Here is a 17,601-nt window from a genome sequence, read left to right on the forward strand (position 1 = left end):
TCGTTTTTGTGTATCAAGATTTGTCTTAAGTAGTTGTAACTGTGATGTTTTATTTAGTGGCACTTATTTCGATCTCATGTTTCTTTGGAAAGCAGTCTTCGATTAGAGGATAGCCTGTACTCCACCACACTGGTTCATGTTGTATCCAGATCTGCCTTCGCGGCACTGAAATGTCGATATAATTCGCGCCGCGCGCGACGCGGTTGCCGTGCAGATCGTACTGAAGCAATTTAGAAAATTTGGTCTTTTCTGGGACCGAGCAAACCGGAATTTGAACCAGGTATTTTTGTTGATTTTTCTTGTCTTGTTCGTAATCAAAGCGCCACCTAGGCCATCTAACGCCATCTAACTGTTTATGTAAGTAAACCTAAATAAATCCTCTCAAAATCCCAAAAATAGGTTAGGTAAAAATAGGTATTTTGATGGAATTTTGTGAGCCTTTGAGTAGGTTTATAGATGGTTTAGGTTTAAAATTAGACCCGGTAGGTGGCACTGCGGTCGGACAGGACATCGTCTGTCTGGTCCACTAGTTACCATTTTAAAAACAAACCCATTCAGTTAACGACTGTAGACATTTGATACCTGAACACGCGATGGTATCAGCTTCGTTTACAATAGTTTTACTATCTGAGATCAGCTTTAATTACCCCCAAGGATCTGATAAGTAATTTTAAACAGCTCAAAATGACATTGCATAATTTCTTATAATAGATCGTGCTTTGCCTGGAGGCAGTGGATATTAAGGTGGCTTTAGACCGGGAGTATTTGCGTGTTATTTTGACAGTTAACGCAAATATAATAGAATATTCATTTATACGTAGCGTTAAACCCGGTACATAAGGTTCATCACCAGAAAAGTGTACAAAATGAATATTATAAAAATATTAATTTATATATATATACGTATATTTGTGTATTTTGAAGTATTTTAGTGTAGGTTTTTAATTTGACTATGTTATATATTTTATTAACATTGTATTTAGTAATAATAATTTGGGATTTAAATAATTAAAATAATAATAAATTATTAATAATAGTTAAGCAAAAGCATATAAGGAAAATAAGAGCCAATACTTACGTTCTTAAGCAGTTGAAGTAGCTCATCTCTTCCAGATGTTGGAAAAGATGATAAATTCTTCTTCTTTCGTGTCGATGACAAGTCGAACAACGTGATTATCAGCCCAATATGCTGACATGGCAATAGCACGGAGCGCTCATCAAGTCCTTCTGCGTGCAGGTATCAACCTGAAATGAAATAAAAAAATAAATAAAAAAAATATTAAAAAAGCTACAAACTACTACTGTGTTGTAAATGTAATGTGTGTGTGTATGTAATGTATGTGTGTATGTGTTGTATGTGTGTGTGTGTGTGTAATGTTGTAAATTTATCAAAATTTAAAATTCGCATTATTAAAAAAAATATATATTAAGTGTGTTGACGGATTGCGTTGCGTATTGGATGATGTGCGTATAAACTGTATAACGGTAGCTAGTGCTATTACTATAGCTATAGTATGCTATAGCAAGAAGAATTAGCAAAACGCCCTCACCAGCACCCCCTACCTATGTAGGCAGAGCCACAAGTAAGTCAAAACTGCTTCTGATTTGTTATATGATAGAATATTTTTTACTATTTATTTCCAAATCTAACAGTTGCTCTGTAACCTGTCTCCCATTAGACGGTCAATACACTCGCATGTGATTCGTAGATAGTGTCAGAGTTGGCACACTTCAGGTTGATACCCCCATTCCGTTACATCCTGTAGATTAGATACCTAGTCCTTCATGTTGAGGAGCAGGTAATCCTTGATTTGTTTAGACAAACACACGCACAGCACAGCACAGCACAGTCCTCCCTTCAATCAACCGAGTATAAGTTGTATGCTATAGGTACATATACCTCCTGGAGTACCACTATGCTTAATTGATGGACCTTATGTACCGGGTTTTACGTTGTAAATGAATATTTGTGTTAACTCAGATGACATACAAATGCTCCCGGTGTGAACCCACCTTAATATGATAAAATCTGTGGTAGCGCGATCTTAGCATAGCGACTAGTGACAGTCGCCCGGATCGTACAAAGGCGGACCGCTAATAGGTTTTTTATTTATTTTCCCATCAAAGGGCTTATTATGAGTCGACTTGGTCATTTATATTACAATCAAATCAATTTGTTTTGTAAAAAGTGTGGTGGGTTGATACAATCGATGAGATGGTGACATAGAATCTGCGAATAGTCAGATATACCTACTTCATACTAGTCACGTTCGTACCTATTCCCTATAGGAGTATGGAACTCTACTACTCGCAAAAGTATGGAACTGAAAATGATTAAAAAAGCCATGAGCCATGTCAGGGGCCTTTGGCCGCTCAATAATAACCCTGACACCAGGGTTGATTTGGTTGGTAATTCAACTCAAAACCCACACGATAGAAGAAGAATGATTAAAAAAACAACTTTTTCATGAATTTTCCGACAGGAAATTCCACTTGATATCTCAGAATCATGGTCTGAATAATTAACCTCAGTATTCGTTACGGTGTCACTGCCACCCTGTATGTTTTATCCCCTAGAGTTAAACATCCACGCTAAATAAAAAATAAATAAAAACTAGCCGGCTAATAATAAGCAAGTCGTAAATATAACAAACACAGTTGTCTCACGGACGATCATTTAAATATGCGTGGATAAGAGCTTAAAAATAAAATTTACACTTTAAAACAACTGTGACAGCGCAAAAAGAGAACGTTTAAATTCCTCGCGCCGCTGGGCGTAGGGCAGTACTATTGTATTATTACGATAAGGCAAGTAAAGAAAATAATAAAAGTTCTGCGTGGAGCGGAACGCGTACGGAATATGCAGAGGCTACGATACGGGAACGCAACGTATTTTACCGCGCAAACTTATTATGAAACGAGTAGGAATATTTTTCTTGCCGCGTCCTAGTCTATAGTTTAGTTTTTAAAAATGTATCTTTAAGTAAGTACCAATCTAAATAGAATGTCAGAAAATCATTTTGCCAAAAGTCTAGAAACGTTTTGTGACCATATACCTACCTAATAATAACTATAATTTGTAAATACTTAAGTAGTTGTGTAATTTTACCAAAGTTCACCTAAAACTTTTTATTTCTTCATCACATTTTTTTTATCGGTGTAGCATTCTCCATGCTACTTTTAAGGGAAAAATAAGGCAGTCGTTTCCTTCTTGTCTTCTGGTTTTCCTCTTGTTTTTTATTTCTTACGCAATGAATGTAAGTAAGTAATACCTTCTGTACCTAGGTACGTATCGGCGACTCTGAAGTGAAGGTTGAATCAGATATCGTCATTTAAATAGCACAAAATTAAAAATGGTTTATTGTGTTTTGTTAGTGAACGGTGAGTTGTTTTGTCTTTACGTTGAACGCATTGATAAGTTCACACGTACAATCAAAGAGAAAAAGTCCGGTCACTGAGAACAGTGGTGAAATTATGAACCATTAGTTGTCATAATATAAGTACTTATACAATTTTTGTAGGTGTTTTTGGTCTATTATAGAAACCACATGTAACCAGGTCTTAAGTGCAACCAGTTAATTTATTACTTTGCAAGAAACTGATTGGACTTTTGCACCTTATCGTACTTACCTACGCAGTATAAGTACCTAGGTAGGTATATTATTATTTTCTAGTCGCACGGTTGTAAATAACGCTCTATTTCATCATTGAATTCATTAAATAGGTCCCTTGGTAAGTACATATTTTGTGAAGGTTAGGGGTTTCTGTTTTTTCCTGTTTTATTATTTTATATTTACTAAATCTTAAGTTAACTATTTGGGAAAGAACTTCGTATCAAAAGCTGCTAGTTGTCTCTGCCCACCCCATTAAGGATACAGGTGTGAGTTTGTGTTCTTTATTGTTGCCATAGCAACTAACTAGACTCTTCACATCATTCCTTGCAATACCGAAACTCTACTCTTTGTTTAAACGCGGTGAAAGTAGGAAGTTGCGCAAGAGTGTATCATTGCTTGGGTTATTATGCGAGTGTTGTTGATGGCTGAGATTCTTTAGTAGGTAACTCCGTAGTGTTATCCCGTTTGCGCAGGGTCCGCTTACATTACCTAATCATAATCATCATCATCAGCCCATTAACGTCCCGACTGCTGGGGCACGGGCCTTCCCTATGGATGGATAGGGAGATCGGGCCTTAAACCATCACGCGGGCCCAGTGCGGATTTATGTTATTAACGACTGCTAAATGCAGCCGGGACCAACGGCTTAACGTGCCTTCCGAAGCACGGAGGAGCTCGAGATGAAAACTTTTTCTTTTTTGTGGTCACCTATGACCGGCCTTTGCGAAAGTTGCTTCAACAATCGCAGACCGAGCGCGTTTACCGCTGCGCCACCGAGCTCCTAATCATAATCAATTTAGTGTAATAAGTTTGAAATCGCAAAAACCTTTTTTATCGTAGCATGGAATAACAAATTAAACGATTTTCGATTTTTCTTTTACTTGTTTCTCTTTTATGGTACTGAACCTCAAAAGGAAAAACGGAGCCCCTATACGATCAGTATTGTCAGTCTGTCTGTTTATCACGACGGTTTTTAAGTAGGTACATACCTATGTAATGTTGCATGCCCGATTGGGTTAAATTATGCCTAAGAACTGTATTTTTTCTTTTCATAATGTAACTATGACATCCTTTTTTGTACTGTACAATTGAAATAAAACTCTTTTGATTTTTCTCGGAAACGCGTGAAGGTATCAAATTGAACTTCTAATACTTATGTCTTTGGTCCCTTGAAGCTATAAAAAATCAAGCATCTAAACCAACCATTCATCCTATCCTATATATCCCTATCCTCTGATCCTATGATCTGTCTTCCTAAATTCCTGATTCACTAAATTCCTTTTATTTTCATGAAATGTTTCCTCGTTTTGTCGGTGGCAAATACGCAAACCGCGTCATGCCAAAAAAAAAGATACGTCCATTTTTAGACTTATTTTCGTACATTTCGTAGAGGAACCAAAACCTACCTCGGGTAACTTCCCATAGACCTAAAATCTTGAATCTTTCAGTGTACAGACGAACGGACAATAGTGATCGTATAATGATTCCGTTTTCCCTTTTGAGGTTTCGAACCAGAAAAAAGAATAGGTCACCTTCATCCTGAGGTACAGTCATGAGCAATATAATGTACCCACTTTAGGACTCTGTCGCTTTTTTTTTTGTTTTTTTTTTGTGACTTATTGTAGATTTGCCGCAGACGGCATTAACTACTTGGCCGGACGAATGGGGAGCGCTGAAGGCTCTCACCCGGTACAACGTTTAAGACAACAGGCCTGAGGGTGCCCAGTTGGGCGCGAACCTCGGCTCAGGGCGTCGTCTGAGAGGAAAAATATTTGAAAGAATTAATCGACCCTAGTGGGTCGATAGCGATAAGCGCTGAATGAGGGAAATCGTCGACCACGCCGGCGGGGTCGGTATCGGGGGCTCTGTCGCACTAACATATTTGACATTTAGTGAGACTTACAGTTCAATTTGTCAAAAAAGTTAATGTGACATGGTACCAATGTGTATACATATTAATGCTCGTGACGTACGCCTGACATCGATGCATCAATCGGAAATCGACAGATCGGGATATCTTATTGAGATCTTTGTATGCGCCCTTGATTACAGAATCGATCGCGAATACAAGACAAAATAAATGATGTGTCTTCTTGTGTGCTATTGTTATTTATCTAACTCACAATCGCGGTGTTATTGATGAAAATCAGTCGTATTTTTAATCAATCTCGACATAAATTCCTCCCCTTGATTTTGGATTATATAATGTATAAAAAATATTTATTAACTAGAAAAAATAAAATTTAAATTGCTTAAATAGCGGCCCCTGCATTGTTTTAGACTTCAATGATATAATTTATCTTCATAAGCTCACGAGTATATTCCAATTGGGGTAGTCAGAGGTACATTTATCGCAATGAAATACTTAATACCTATAATATGATTTTCGAAATTCCTGCCGATGAGGTCAACGGATTTGATTTTCAACCTACAGTCGCTTAGCGCATTGTATTGTGGGTGTTACGTGTAGGAAGTCGTTGCCTTTTAAAGAATTTTGAATTATATTGGAAAGGACACCGATTCAAGTGTTAGGCAAACTCGAGGCCGATAAAAAAAAACAAAATACGGTATCAGTAAAAAGAATTTGCTTGAAGTTATTTTAAGTCATGTAAAACTTAGATGTTATTTTCTAATATATGGACGTATGACGTAAATTCTTTGCCTGTTATAATGACGGGTCGAAAAAACAGAATAACAGCTGTTCGATAGAAACGTCAAATCGCGAGGCGAGTGAGAAATGTACACGTCAGTTTAATAGCATATTTATTACAAGAAAACCACAGGAAATCCTTTAATTAGTGTTTAAATAGTTAATGCTAGTGAAGTGACTTAAGTTAAACGAGTTTTGGGTGTTTTTATATGTTCCTGTAGACGGTCCTGATCGTTCGCATGTTTGGTACATTTTTATTCATGTTCCGTATATTTACGAGTAGTTTTAAAAGAAAAAGATATATTTAAGATTCTATCTTTTATTTGCAGGGTTGTGACAAAATGAGAAGTGATAAGAATGTGGTTTTTGAATGTCTGGCGGTGATTTTATTGCTGCCTCTCGGCATGTGTACCGTACAGCCGCCGATACTTAACCCTGGCCTTTTGACGCCGTCTAGGAGCCTTGGCGATTGTCAGGCGTGTAAGTTGTTCGTGGAGTCATTTAAGGCAGGTCTAGATCGTACTGCCAGAGGGAAATATGAAGGTGGCGACGCGGCATGGGAGGAGGAGAAGCTGAAAAAGTCGTACAAACGAAGCGAGATGCGGCTTATTGACATCCAAGATGGTATTTGCAGGGAGAGCAAGCACTCTGTCCAGTGTCACAGCATGGCGGAAAAATCCGAGGAGTTTATAGAAGCCTGGTGGGCACAGAACCCAGATGAATCCGAGGATCTGTACACTTATATTTGCATAGATAAGTTGGAAGTTTGTTGCCCCACACATCATTATGGTAAAGATTGCAGACCATGTCCCGGTGACCATACTAACCTTTGTAGTGGGAACGGGAAATGCCGTGGTGATGGTACAAGGAAGGGTAATGGTACCTGCCTGTGTGATGGAGGGTACACTGGAGAGAAATGTGACCAATGTATAACTGGATTCTACCTATCACACAAAGATGACAAGATGTTGTGTTCTCCGTGTCACAAATCATGTATGGGTGGATGTCGAGGAGGCTCTCAGAAGGACTGCGTGGCTTGCAGGCCAGGTTTTATATTTGATTCTGACGAAGGTTGTCTAGATATAGACGAATGTAATGATAAAAATAGATGCTCAAGAAACCAATTCTGCCTTAATTCCCTCGGGTCATATGCCTGTGTTGCCTGTGATAAATCTTGCGATGGCTGTCACGGTGATGGTCCAGATTTGTGTAGAAAATGTGCTAAAGGATATTCCAAGAAAGGCGAATTCTGTATTTCTCTCAGAGAAGACGAAGACTCATCAGATCAACTGACAACGACCAGGTAATAAATTGTCATTTGTGTTACTTTTTAAAATATTTGGTTTTTTTTTGTTAAATATGTAACTTTTTTACAGAGAGGAGCTGTAATATAAAAGTGTGGCTGTTAGGAATAAATAATGAGATGTTTAGGTAAAACATTTTTTTTAGTTTTGGTTATGGGACTATCAAGCTTTAATTATTTATTTATGTATGACAATTTGGGATCATAATAATGTTTATATATATTACTTTTTCTTGATTTTATATTGGTGTAGGTGTCAGATTAGAATATTCTTATCAATTTATGTTTATTCTATTATAATAATATGCACTTACAATATAATTATGCACATTAAGTTATTTATAGCCTTCATACTTATGTAGTATTATAAAATATTGTAGCATATGCTAGTAGTGCTGTTATTTACGATATAGGTACATATTTAATAAGAAATATTATTATTTATACAGATTGGATAATCACAGATAATATTTGTTAACTGGAGCAACACTATTTCAATTTAATTACACTAGCAACTTTGGCATATATTATGAGTAATAGTGGCACCACTGGCATATGCTGCATGTTTACTTATCTGTGGGTTTTATGGCCTTATTAACTTGAATTAAAAAATAAAATTATTTCCAAAGGTACATGACCTATGTGGGGTTACTCATTGCAACTGGCATTCTGCTTCCCAAGTCGACGTCTTTGGGCAGTTTCGTTGGAGCCCTGGTGTTGTCCTACATAGTTGGCGCGGAGTACTACTGCATGATAAATGGACACCAAGGCCTTGTCAACCTTAAAGAATTTGACTTAACACAGCTGTTTCACACATAATATTCTCGAGAAAATGTCTGCATAAATAAACCTGTTTTACTTTTTATTATCTTTTGTTTTTAAATGAAATAGGCTTGTTCTTATTTTAAATTGAATTATTTTTATTAAATATTTGGATTGTTATTATCCTTTCTTTAAAGCGGATGTTATTTTTTTAAACCTTTATTTTTCTTATCTGTTTTGCACATCGTGACATTGAAATTATTTAAATTAAGTTATATTTTTTTAATTTAATTTATTTTATGGATACACAGTGTATTAGTTTTAAAATCAAATTGGACGGCCTCTACTAATTATAAGAGATTCTATACAATGATAATGTTTTACCGAACCACTTTGGAAAACTTATTATTGTATATTTGGTAGTAAAAGTGGAGTGACAGGATAATAGTTTTTCTTCCTTTATATTTCGTATTGATTAAGAATTACATTTGTCTATGTCAGCGGGCTTAGCACCGTAAGCGTGCGACTCTTTCTCGCCTCGACATACGTCACCCGTCACTCTCTCACAGTACTGCACAGAAAGAGACAGACGATCCCTGTCACGGCGAGAAAGAGTCGCATGCTTACGGTGCTAGGCCCGCAGTATTGAATCATATATTGTATGTAATGCCCAGTCTGTGGTTTATGTATAGGTATGTGTGTATTAGACTGTTACACCCATATTCTAAGATATTAACTTTATCCTCAAGGTCTCCCTCGAGCTCGGCTCAAAATCGGTATTCTTAGACACTTCAACCTTATTTCGAGTTTACTTCAGTAAGGCATGACGTCATTATTTTCGAATTATTATGTTGGCAGTATATGCTCGAGTCCAGTGTGTAAAGTCCTCAGCAGTAAAAAAGCCCAAAACTTATGTATAAAGAGCTTTATTAACTAATCTTTAAGCAGATAAGACCAAAGCACATGAAGAACAATTTGAAAAAGAAGCAGCCAGTGTCCTCATTATTAAAGAGTTTTAGAGTTTTTTTACTATTAAAGAGACGGTAATAATCTGTGGTATAGCACATCACTGGTCCTTAGTGAGGCCGAGTCGAGTGGAGGAAGAGTCGAGAGAACATCTTAGAATACGTGGTTTAGTGTCATGACTGTATTTTTTTTATTTATAGCACTTTGACTTTGGTCGAAACACTGCCAGGCAAAAGCCTCCTACTTAACTAGGTATACCTTACCAACTGTTAACTGAGTTTATTTTCTATTCATTATTATGTGTTTGTTTCGATATTTTTATACCGATTAAAATTTAAAAAGAATTACATAAGTAAAGCAATAAAAAATACGTTTAATAAATCTAAAAAATTGTCAAATTAAATGCATTTATTGTATAAATTATCAACTGTTAACTAAGTTTTTTCTATTAATTATTAATTTTGTGTCGATATTTTTATGCCAAATAGGATTCAAAAAAATAATTTGACATAAATAAAGCAATAAAAAATTTATAAATCTAAAAAACAGTCGTACTGTATTGACAGATCAAATCAAATGCATGTATTGTATAACTATAGGTTACCAAAAAGTAGGCCGTAGGTATGCATACATCCTCTTTAGTAGATACCTATTACACGTATTTTTATTACGTTATTTATCTATAATGTTTTTTAGTTTTACTTTATTTTATTTTTAGTTTTTATTAACTACGTTATTCTGCGTGCTATAAATAAATAAACATACTTACATATTTTATAACGTTAACGATGGCGATGTGTTGAAAAGGAAAGTTAAAGTGGAAATGCGTGAATACCCATGGGTGTTGATTGTATTAAAATGACTTCCAATTTTTTATATCAGCGTTCAAATTACAGTGATATAGAACATAGATCTACCTAGCAGTAACACCAGTGTCTTAGTAATATCAGGGAGTGTAAAAAGGTGACATTAAAGCAAATCATCTAAAAAGCAATATTGCAGTTTGACATTTACGCATACATAAACTGCCTATATACGTCCCACTGCTGGGCACAGGCCTCCCCTCAATCAACCGGAGGGGGTATGGAGCATACTCCACCACGCTGCTCCACTGCGGGTTGGTGGAAGTGTTTTTACGGCTAATAGCCGGGACCAACGGCTTAACGTGCCCTCCGAAGCACGGAATCATCTTACTTTTTCGGACAATCAGGTGATTCAAGCCTGAAAAGTCCTTACCAAACAAAGGACAGTCTCACAAAGTGATTTCGACAATGTCCCCATCGGAAATCGAACCCGGACTTCCAGATCGTGAGCCTAACGCTCTAACCACTAGACCACGGAGGCTGTTACGCATATAAAAGTAAAATAGCAATATTGCTGTTTTAGATGAATTGCTTCAATGTGGCCTTTTTAACCCACCAGAAATAGGTTCATTCGTAGGTAATAAAAATAAAGATTTGACGATAGTGCTACTCTAACATAGAATTAAAAATAAGACATAACGATCACAGAATCACACGTAAATGTACATTATTTATTAAGATAGATTTAGTCAGTGATGTGCTATGCAGGGGAATGTTCCCAAAGTGGGAAAAACCTCGTTTTAATAGTACAAACTTTTTTAATAGTAGAGACTAGTTTTGGGCCGGTACTTTCTCAGACGACGCCCTGAGCCGAGGTTCGTGCCCAACTGGGCACCCTCAGGCCTGTTGTCTCAAACGTTGTATCGGGTGAGAGCCTTCAGCGCTCCCCATTTGTCCGGCCAAGTAGTTAATGCCATCTGCGGCAAATCTACAATAAGTCACGTCAAAAAAAAAGGCCGGTACTATTTAGTTTGCCATCGACACGATAAGACACTGGCTGCTTTTTTCTTTTTATTTATTTTTCTTGTACTCTGATCGTATCTGCCTATAGCTTAGGTGATAAAGTTCTTTTTACATAAGTTTTACGTATTTTTACTGCCCATTTGTCCGGCCAAGTAGTTAATGCTATCTGCGGCAAATCTACAATAAGTCACGTCAAAAAAATAATGAAAAAAAAACCTGCCGGCACGTCACTGCATTTAGTAGTTACTGTGCATAAGTTTTGAGTTTTCATTCTCTTGATGGTATCGTCACAAGATTTAATTGTTGCTCGTTTTAATTGTAACAGTACCTTATACTTATATTAAATCATGAATTTCTTGTCATTAATAAGCTTGTCTTTTTCTCTTCCTCTCCTGTTTACTTTTTCTTCCACTATCTCTTTCTGTAATTATCTTGCTTTGCTTTGCAACCAGTTTTCGTCAGTAAAAAGGCGTAACACTTATGTAAAAAAAACAGCTTTATTTTATTACCAAACCTTTAGGCAGAAAAGACCAGAGTACAAGAAAGAATAATATGAAAAAGAAAACCAGCCAGTGTCCTTAAAATTAAAGAGTTTTTACAACGGGGATATTCCCGTTTTGGGAATATTCTCGGGCATCATGTGATATTGATAAATTACAGAATCATTAGTCTTATGAGTAGACAAAATAAATAAGTACATGTAGTAATAATGGTTGTTTGTTTTTTTATAAGATGTTGCCTATCATCTGCCCACCCCGTTAGCTACTATGAGCGTGAGTTACCCATCCCTGTCTTTTTCGGCGGATAAGAAAGTTACAGGTATAACTTACACGGCAGTCATCATCATCATCATCAGCCCATTAACGTCCCCACTGCTGGGGCACGGGCCTTCCCTATGGATGGATAGGGAGATCGGGCCTTAAACCATCACGCGTGCCCAGTGCGGATTGATGGTTGTTAGCGACTGCCAATACAGCCGGGACCAACGGCTTAACGTGCCTTCCGAAGCACGGAGGAGCTCGAGATGAAAACTTTTTTTTGTGGTCACCCATCCTATGACCGGCCTTTGCGAAAGTTGTTTAACTTCAACAATCGCAGACCGAGCGCGTTTACCGCTGCGCCACCGAGCTCCTCCAGGGCAGTACGTTTACTTATACACAATTGTTCCGAAGATAAATCATAAGCTTGAAGCTTATGTTGCTGGCGTTTTATCTGTCTGTCTGTTTGCTGTAATCAAAAGTTGTGTCCCTAATGGCGAACATACTATTTGTACATTGTTTTAAGTTTACGCGGTTATTGGTGCTAATTCCTGTAAATACCATCTAATTTTATTTTAAGTTATATCTGTCATTTTCTTATCCGCCGAAAAGGAAAGGGACGGGTAATTGACAAGCATAAAATTTATGGAACACACGTCAATTTTAAGCACAAATCTAAACCAACCGTCTAAAAATTTTACATCAGTCAATAACCCGACACATTCATTTACTCATTCTTCCTAAAATTAAGAGCTGTGAATCATCCGTCCCTTTCCTTTTCGACGGATATGAAAATGACGGATATAACTTAAAATAAAATTAGGCGGTGTTTGCAGGAATCGGGGCCACTATCATAATTAAAGCACATAAAAAGCTTGAAACGGCCTAATGTGGTGACAAAACGTGAGGACACAGTGAGTGCGGTTTGTCGTAGTGAGTTTGGTGCGAGTTCAGATGGTTCTGAACATTCCGATATCAAAAACATAAACAAGCGGCAAAGAAAGAGGGTAGACAGATATGTCTGCCCGTAGAAAATTATGGATCTACCTACTCCACTCCAATCTCATCAGTCATCCCGTGATCATGGCACTTGCAACAGTGTCGAAATATCAGGAGTCTCATATCCCCATTTAAACGCGGTAAGAATCCGTTAATGGTGCTAATTCCTGTAAATACCATCTAATTTTAATTTAAGTTATATCTGTCATTTTCTTATCCGCCGAAAAGGAAAAGGACGGGTAATCGACAAGCATAAAATTTATGGAACACACGTCAATTTTAAGCACAAATCTAAACCAACCGTCTAAAATTTTTACATCCGTCAATAACCCGACAAAGTTAAGTAGACAGCACGTCAAACGGATTGCATACCAGCGACGTACCTTTTGATTCGCCCGGGTTATTCATTCATTTACTCATTCTTCCTAAAATTAAGAGCTGTGAATCATCCGTCCCTTTCCTTTTCGACGGATATGAAAATGACGGATATATAACTTAAAATAAAATTAGGCGGTGTCTGCAGGAATCGGGGCCATTATGTGCTTTAATTGTACTATTTGTAATTGATCCAGTGATCTCTCTACTGATCAAGTTGCTAAACAATTCATTCGTCAAATTCCCCTTTTTCAAGGCTCTTGATGTTTTCCATCAGTAGATTTAGTTGTTCAGCCAGATCGCCGACTGTCTTACACATTTGCTGCATCCCCTCCGCTGGTGGACACGCAGCGGCGTGGTTAGCAGCAGTCACAGGACCATACGGAGGCGGTGGAGGGATCTGCTCCACCGGCGGCGATAGAACTTAAAATTAGATGGTGTGAATCAGCATCATAAAATAGGCACCTAGCGCTGTAAATAGTGAATCTAGTCCAAACATAGCGACATCTTGCCTCGCGTGCATCACGCACTTATCAACTGGATAGTTGCATAGAGCAACGATAACAGTAGGTACGGTCACGAGCATTAATATGTATACACTTTGGTACCATGTCACATTAACTTTTTTGACAAATTGAACTGTAAGTCTCACTAAATGTCAAATATGTTAGTGCGACAGAGTCCTAAAGTGGGTACATTATATTGTTCATGACTGTACACTGTAAAAAGTGCCTGATGCTCATAAAAGATGGTTTCTTCAGTAGCTGATGTATGACATAAAAACAGAACAAACGTCTTAATCTACGTCTGCGAATAAACCTCCCTTAATCCACACCCTGGACACTTCATACAAAACTCCTTTTATACAGACACTACACATATGTGGGTGTGACGTCTGACGCCATACGATTGAAGACTAAAGTAAGATTGAGGGGTGAGGTAAACCTTGCTCAGCCGTTAGTGGGGGGTGGAGAATTTCCGTTGTATATGTAGTATTAAGTATTCCTTACTCTATGCCTCATCGATAGGCGAGGTTGGGTAGAAATAGGCATCTCCACCACGCTGCTCTATTGAGAATTCGGTTTGGCTTAGATACCAACATTTTAGTTTAAAAAATAACAGGGCTAACATTCCATTTTTTTCACTGCCCTTTCTGTATCTGCTGAAGAAATGTATAGCTTAGGTACTTTATGTAGATTGTCGTATTGTCATAGCACGCAGTGTGAACCCGAAAGTAGGTAGCGTATGGAGTAATTCTTTCGTGTGAGTAAGATCCATCAACCTTAGTGTCAGGGTTATTATTATGCCGCCAAAAGCCTGTGATATGGCTCATTTGGCGACTACATAACTTACTTGTTTAAGTAAATAGTAGCATGGATCTCTCTTCTTTTCAAAGAAAAGAAGAAGAAGAATAGGAAAGTAATCCACCAGGATTACCAATCTCATTAACCCAGGTCAGGGTTATTATTGAGCCGCCATAGGCCATAGCATGGATTATTTGTATGGAGTGTATCTTCTGTTATCTTTTGGCTATGACAGTAGCTTGCCAAGCAAGTAACTGACCATTTCCGCTACTACTTGCGAGTTCTTATTATTGACTTAACATACTAGTTAATGATAGGTTTGGTCCTAAACCAAGGTTATTGGCTCCAACATAAACTTACGGTATGGTCAACTTTAGTCGGGTTGCTCAGTTACGTTTGTGGGAATGATAAATTTAAATTGCGGAAATAACAAAATGCTAATTGATTTTTTTTGTCATTGGTGTTAATTTGTTTGATGTCAGTGGTTGAAATTGTTTCTATTTTGTGTGATTTTGAATACAATTATAAACCTAAGCTGAGGTGAGGTGGGGTGAGGTAAACCTAGCTCAGCCGCTGGTGCGGAGCGGAGAGTTGCTGTTCTATACGTAGTATTATTCCTTATTCTATGCCTTTATGTAAGAAGATACGACCATATGGTAAATGAAATAGATGTAAGAAAATCACATAGTCATGAGCAATATAATGTACCCACTTTAGGACTCTGTCGCACTAACATATTTGACATTTAGTGAGACTTACAGTTCAATTTGTCAAAAAAGTTAATGTGACATGGTACCATATTAATGCTCGTGACCGTACATAATATATCTTCGTATAAAGATAGTCTTCAGAAGTTCAGACACGTATAACTAATCTTCCTTGGGTTGAATGACCACCCATGCAGCAAGTGTCTGTAACAGCGTCAGAACAAGCCCTTCCTTATACGGCCTGTACAAAAAGTGTTCTATATACAGCTAGAGATGGCACTTTACCACGCTCCGGTTAGACGGTAACCCTAGGCTTAGAAGTAAACTAGTCCTAACTAGTTCGACTAGTCGCCTTCCGCGTAGGGTTGCGCTGACAAAATAGATTGAATGAGTCTCTTTTACTGATAAATGTAGAAGATTAGACCGTTAACCAATCACTGATTGACATATCAATCGCAGAACTATGGTATAGGTATGAAAACCAGTTACTACGTAAGCTCAAAACTGACAGCTAACATTTCAAGGTTAGTCCTTGCAGCATGCATTCAACACAGCAGGCTCGAATTCAGCACAGGCCTAAACCAATGATTGTCGAATTTGTTTGGGATGGAACGTCAGTCAGGCAGTAGCTTCTGTAATAACCGGATCTGTCAAATGCCCACTTCTGGGCACAGGCCTCCCCTCAATCAAAAGGAGGGTGCATGGAGCATACTCCACCACGGTGCTCCACACCAACAACATACGCTTCAACATATACGCTTCAACATATCTGACGGCAAGGAAGTAGACTGGCTTCCTGCCAACACCGGCTCACGTAGTAGACACGGACCTGAAACCAACAAAAACCAATCCAATGTGTACAACGCCATCTATATTGTTTTAGGGAAACGTAGCCTGGAAAAACCTTTCTCACATACAGAACGTGCCATCCCTACACGCATGCGCACCATGAGTGCATCTTAACTGAATCTTTACTATTGTTAATGACGGGTTGGGGCTGAAGAGCGATGCGCAGTGATTTACTAAGTCGATTGTCTTCTACCGTGTTGATACGGATCAGATATCTTCCGCGATCGGCTTCGAGTATGGCTAGGATAATTTCTTCCGGGGTACATTGGTAATAGGCTACTTGACAACCTAATCAAATGAGGTACTTTTTACGAAAACAAACAAACTGCAAACTGTAATACCATTTTTAGTCTGAGAACTGATATTAGGCAGCTAAATTACTCAATTGTATACCAATATTTTATGTTTATTTTTATTTTTTTAAAGAACGTCTAGGGCCCTGTGCCGAGGTTTTTCTTGCAGCTTCTTTTCCCCGGCTATACAGGTTGTGAGAAGCTGCAGTAGTTTTAGGCGGATGAGACGTTCGTTATGTAAAAATTGACGATTCAAAGTGTAACTATGTTACCTACTGAATAAAGATATTTTTGAATTTGAATTTGAATTGCGAATAAATGATTATGAATTATAAAACGTAAAAACGAAAGTTTTCTTTGAATTTAGTATGGAAATACTGTCCTGATTGTTACTTAATTCATAAATAAAAATTAACAAGGAAAACATCGCGAGGAAACCCACATTCCAGAGAAATGCATTTTCGGAGGTATGTGACCTAAGCCTAACCTGTATTGGGCTGGTTTTCCCTTCGCGGGTTGGAAGGTCAGACAGGCTTCAGGTTAGGTATGCGGACCCTGTGAAAAACGGGATAATGCTAGGGAGATGATAACTTAGCTATATGTATTACAATGATATGTTCGAGAGTCATCTCTTTTTTTAACATCCTCAGCGACAAGTTTATAGTGATTACTGATTACTTTTTTTTTTAACGTTGGGAAATGCGTTATACCCACTAAAACCCAACGGTGTTCCTCCTTGCCGCCCTGTGGCGGGGATACGGGAACGCAATTGCACACAACCGCGTCCCCGCCGGCGGATGCCCTTTAGGGCCCAGCGCCCATGGGAGCGCGTCAAGCGCCTCCCCCTCCACCGAAAGCTGCCCGGAACACTTGGGGAGCCCTATTGATTACTGATTACTCTCTTAACCAACCGTAGGTACTCAGCACACGGCAGCCTTTGGCGGCTCAATAGTAACCCTGACACCAGGGTTGATGAGGTTGGTAATTCACCTCACAACCCACACGATAAGATGAAGAAGCACACGAAATACATGCATAAGTAAGTAAGTAAGTAAAATGTTTACTTTTCACAAAAAATACAGAAAATTTTGTTACAATAAAAACCCCACAAAACCAATTCCTCGGTTTGTCTGTGGGAGTGGAGTTCGCTTAGTTTTTATGTTTTAAAATACTTACAGTTAACTTATAGCTAAGA

The 17,601-nt window shown here is 38.0% G+C and overlaps 2 protein-coding genes and 1 long non-coding RNA gene across 5 annotated transcripts in view; 2 read left to right on the forward strand and 1 right to left on the reverse strand.

The window, feature by feature from the left end:
- The window catches only part of LOC126381125 (uncharacterized), a 124,407-nt gene that overhangs the window by 88,891 nt on the left and 17,915 nt on the right, over positions 1–17,601 (reverse strand). The window lies entirely within an intron of this gene.
- Positions 1–17,601, forward strand: part of LOC126380076 (titin) — a 111,609-nt gene that overhangs the window by 8,180 nt on the left and 85,828 nt on the right. The gene's annotated exons all lie outside the window — the stretch shown is intronic.
- On the forward strand, positions 6,329–8,334 carry LOC126380672 (cysteine-rich with EGF-like domain protein 2). Its single transcript, XM_050030237.1, has 4 exons — positions 6,329–6,510; positions 6,594–7,567; positions 7,641–7,695; positions 8,197–8,334. Exons 2-3 carry the CDS (start codon positions 6,606–6,608, stop codon positions 7,651–7,653), a joined length of 975 nt encoding a protein of 324 aa, XP_049886194.1. The 5' UTR covers positions 6,329–6,510; positions 6,594–6,605; the 3' UTR covers positions 7,654–7,695; positions 8,197–8,334.

The sequence above is a fragment of the Pectinophora gossypiella genome, chromosome 3 (genome assembly GCF_024362695.1).
Source record: "Pectinophora gossypiella chromosome 3, ilPecGoss1.1, whole genome shotgun sequence".
Classification (NCBI taxonomy): Eukaryota; Metazoa; Arthropoda; class Insecta; order Lepidoptera; family Gelechiidae; genus Pectinophora; species Pectinophora gossypiella.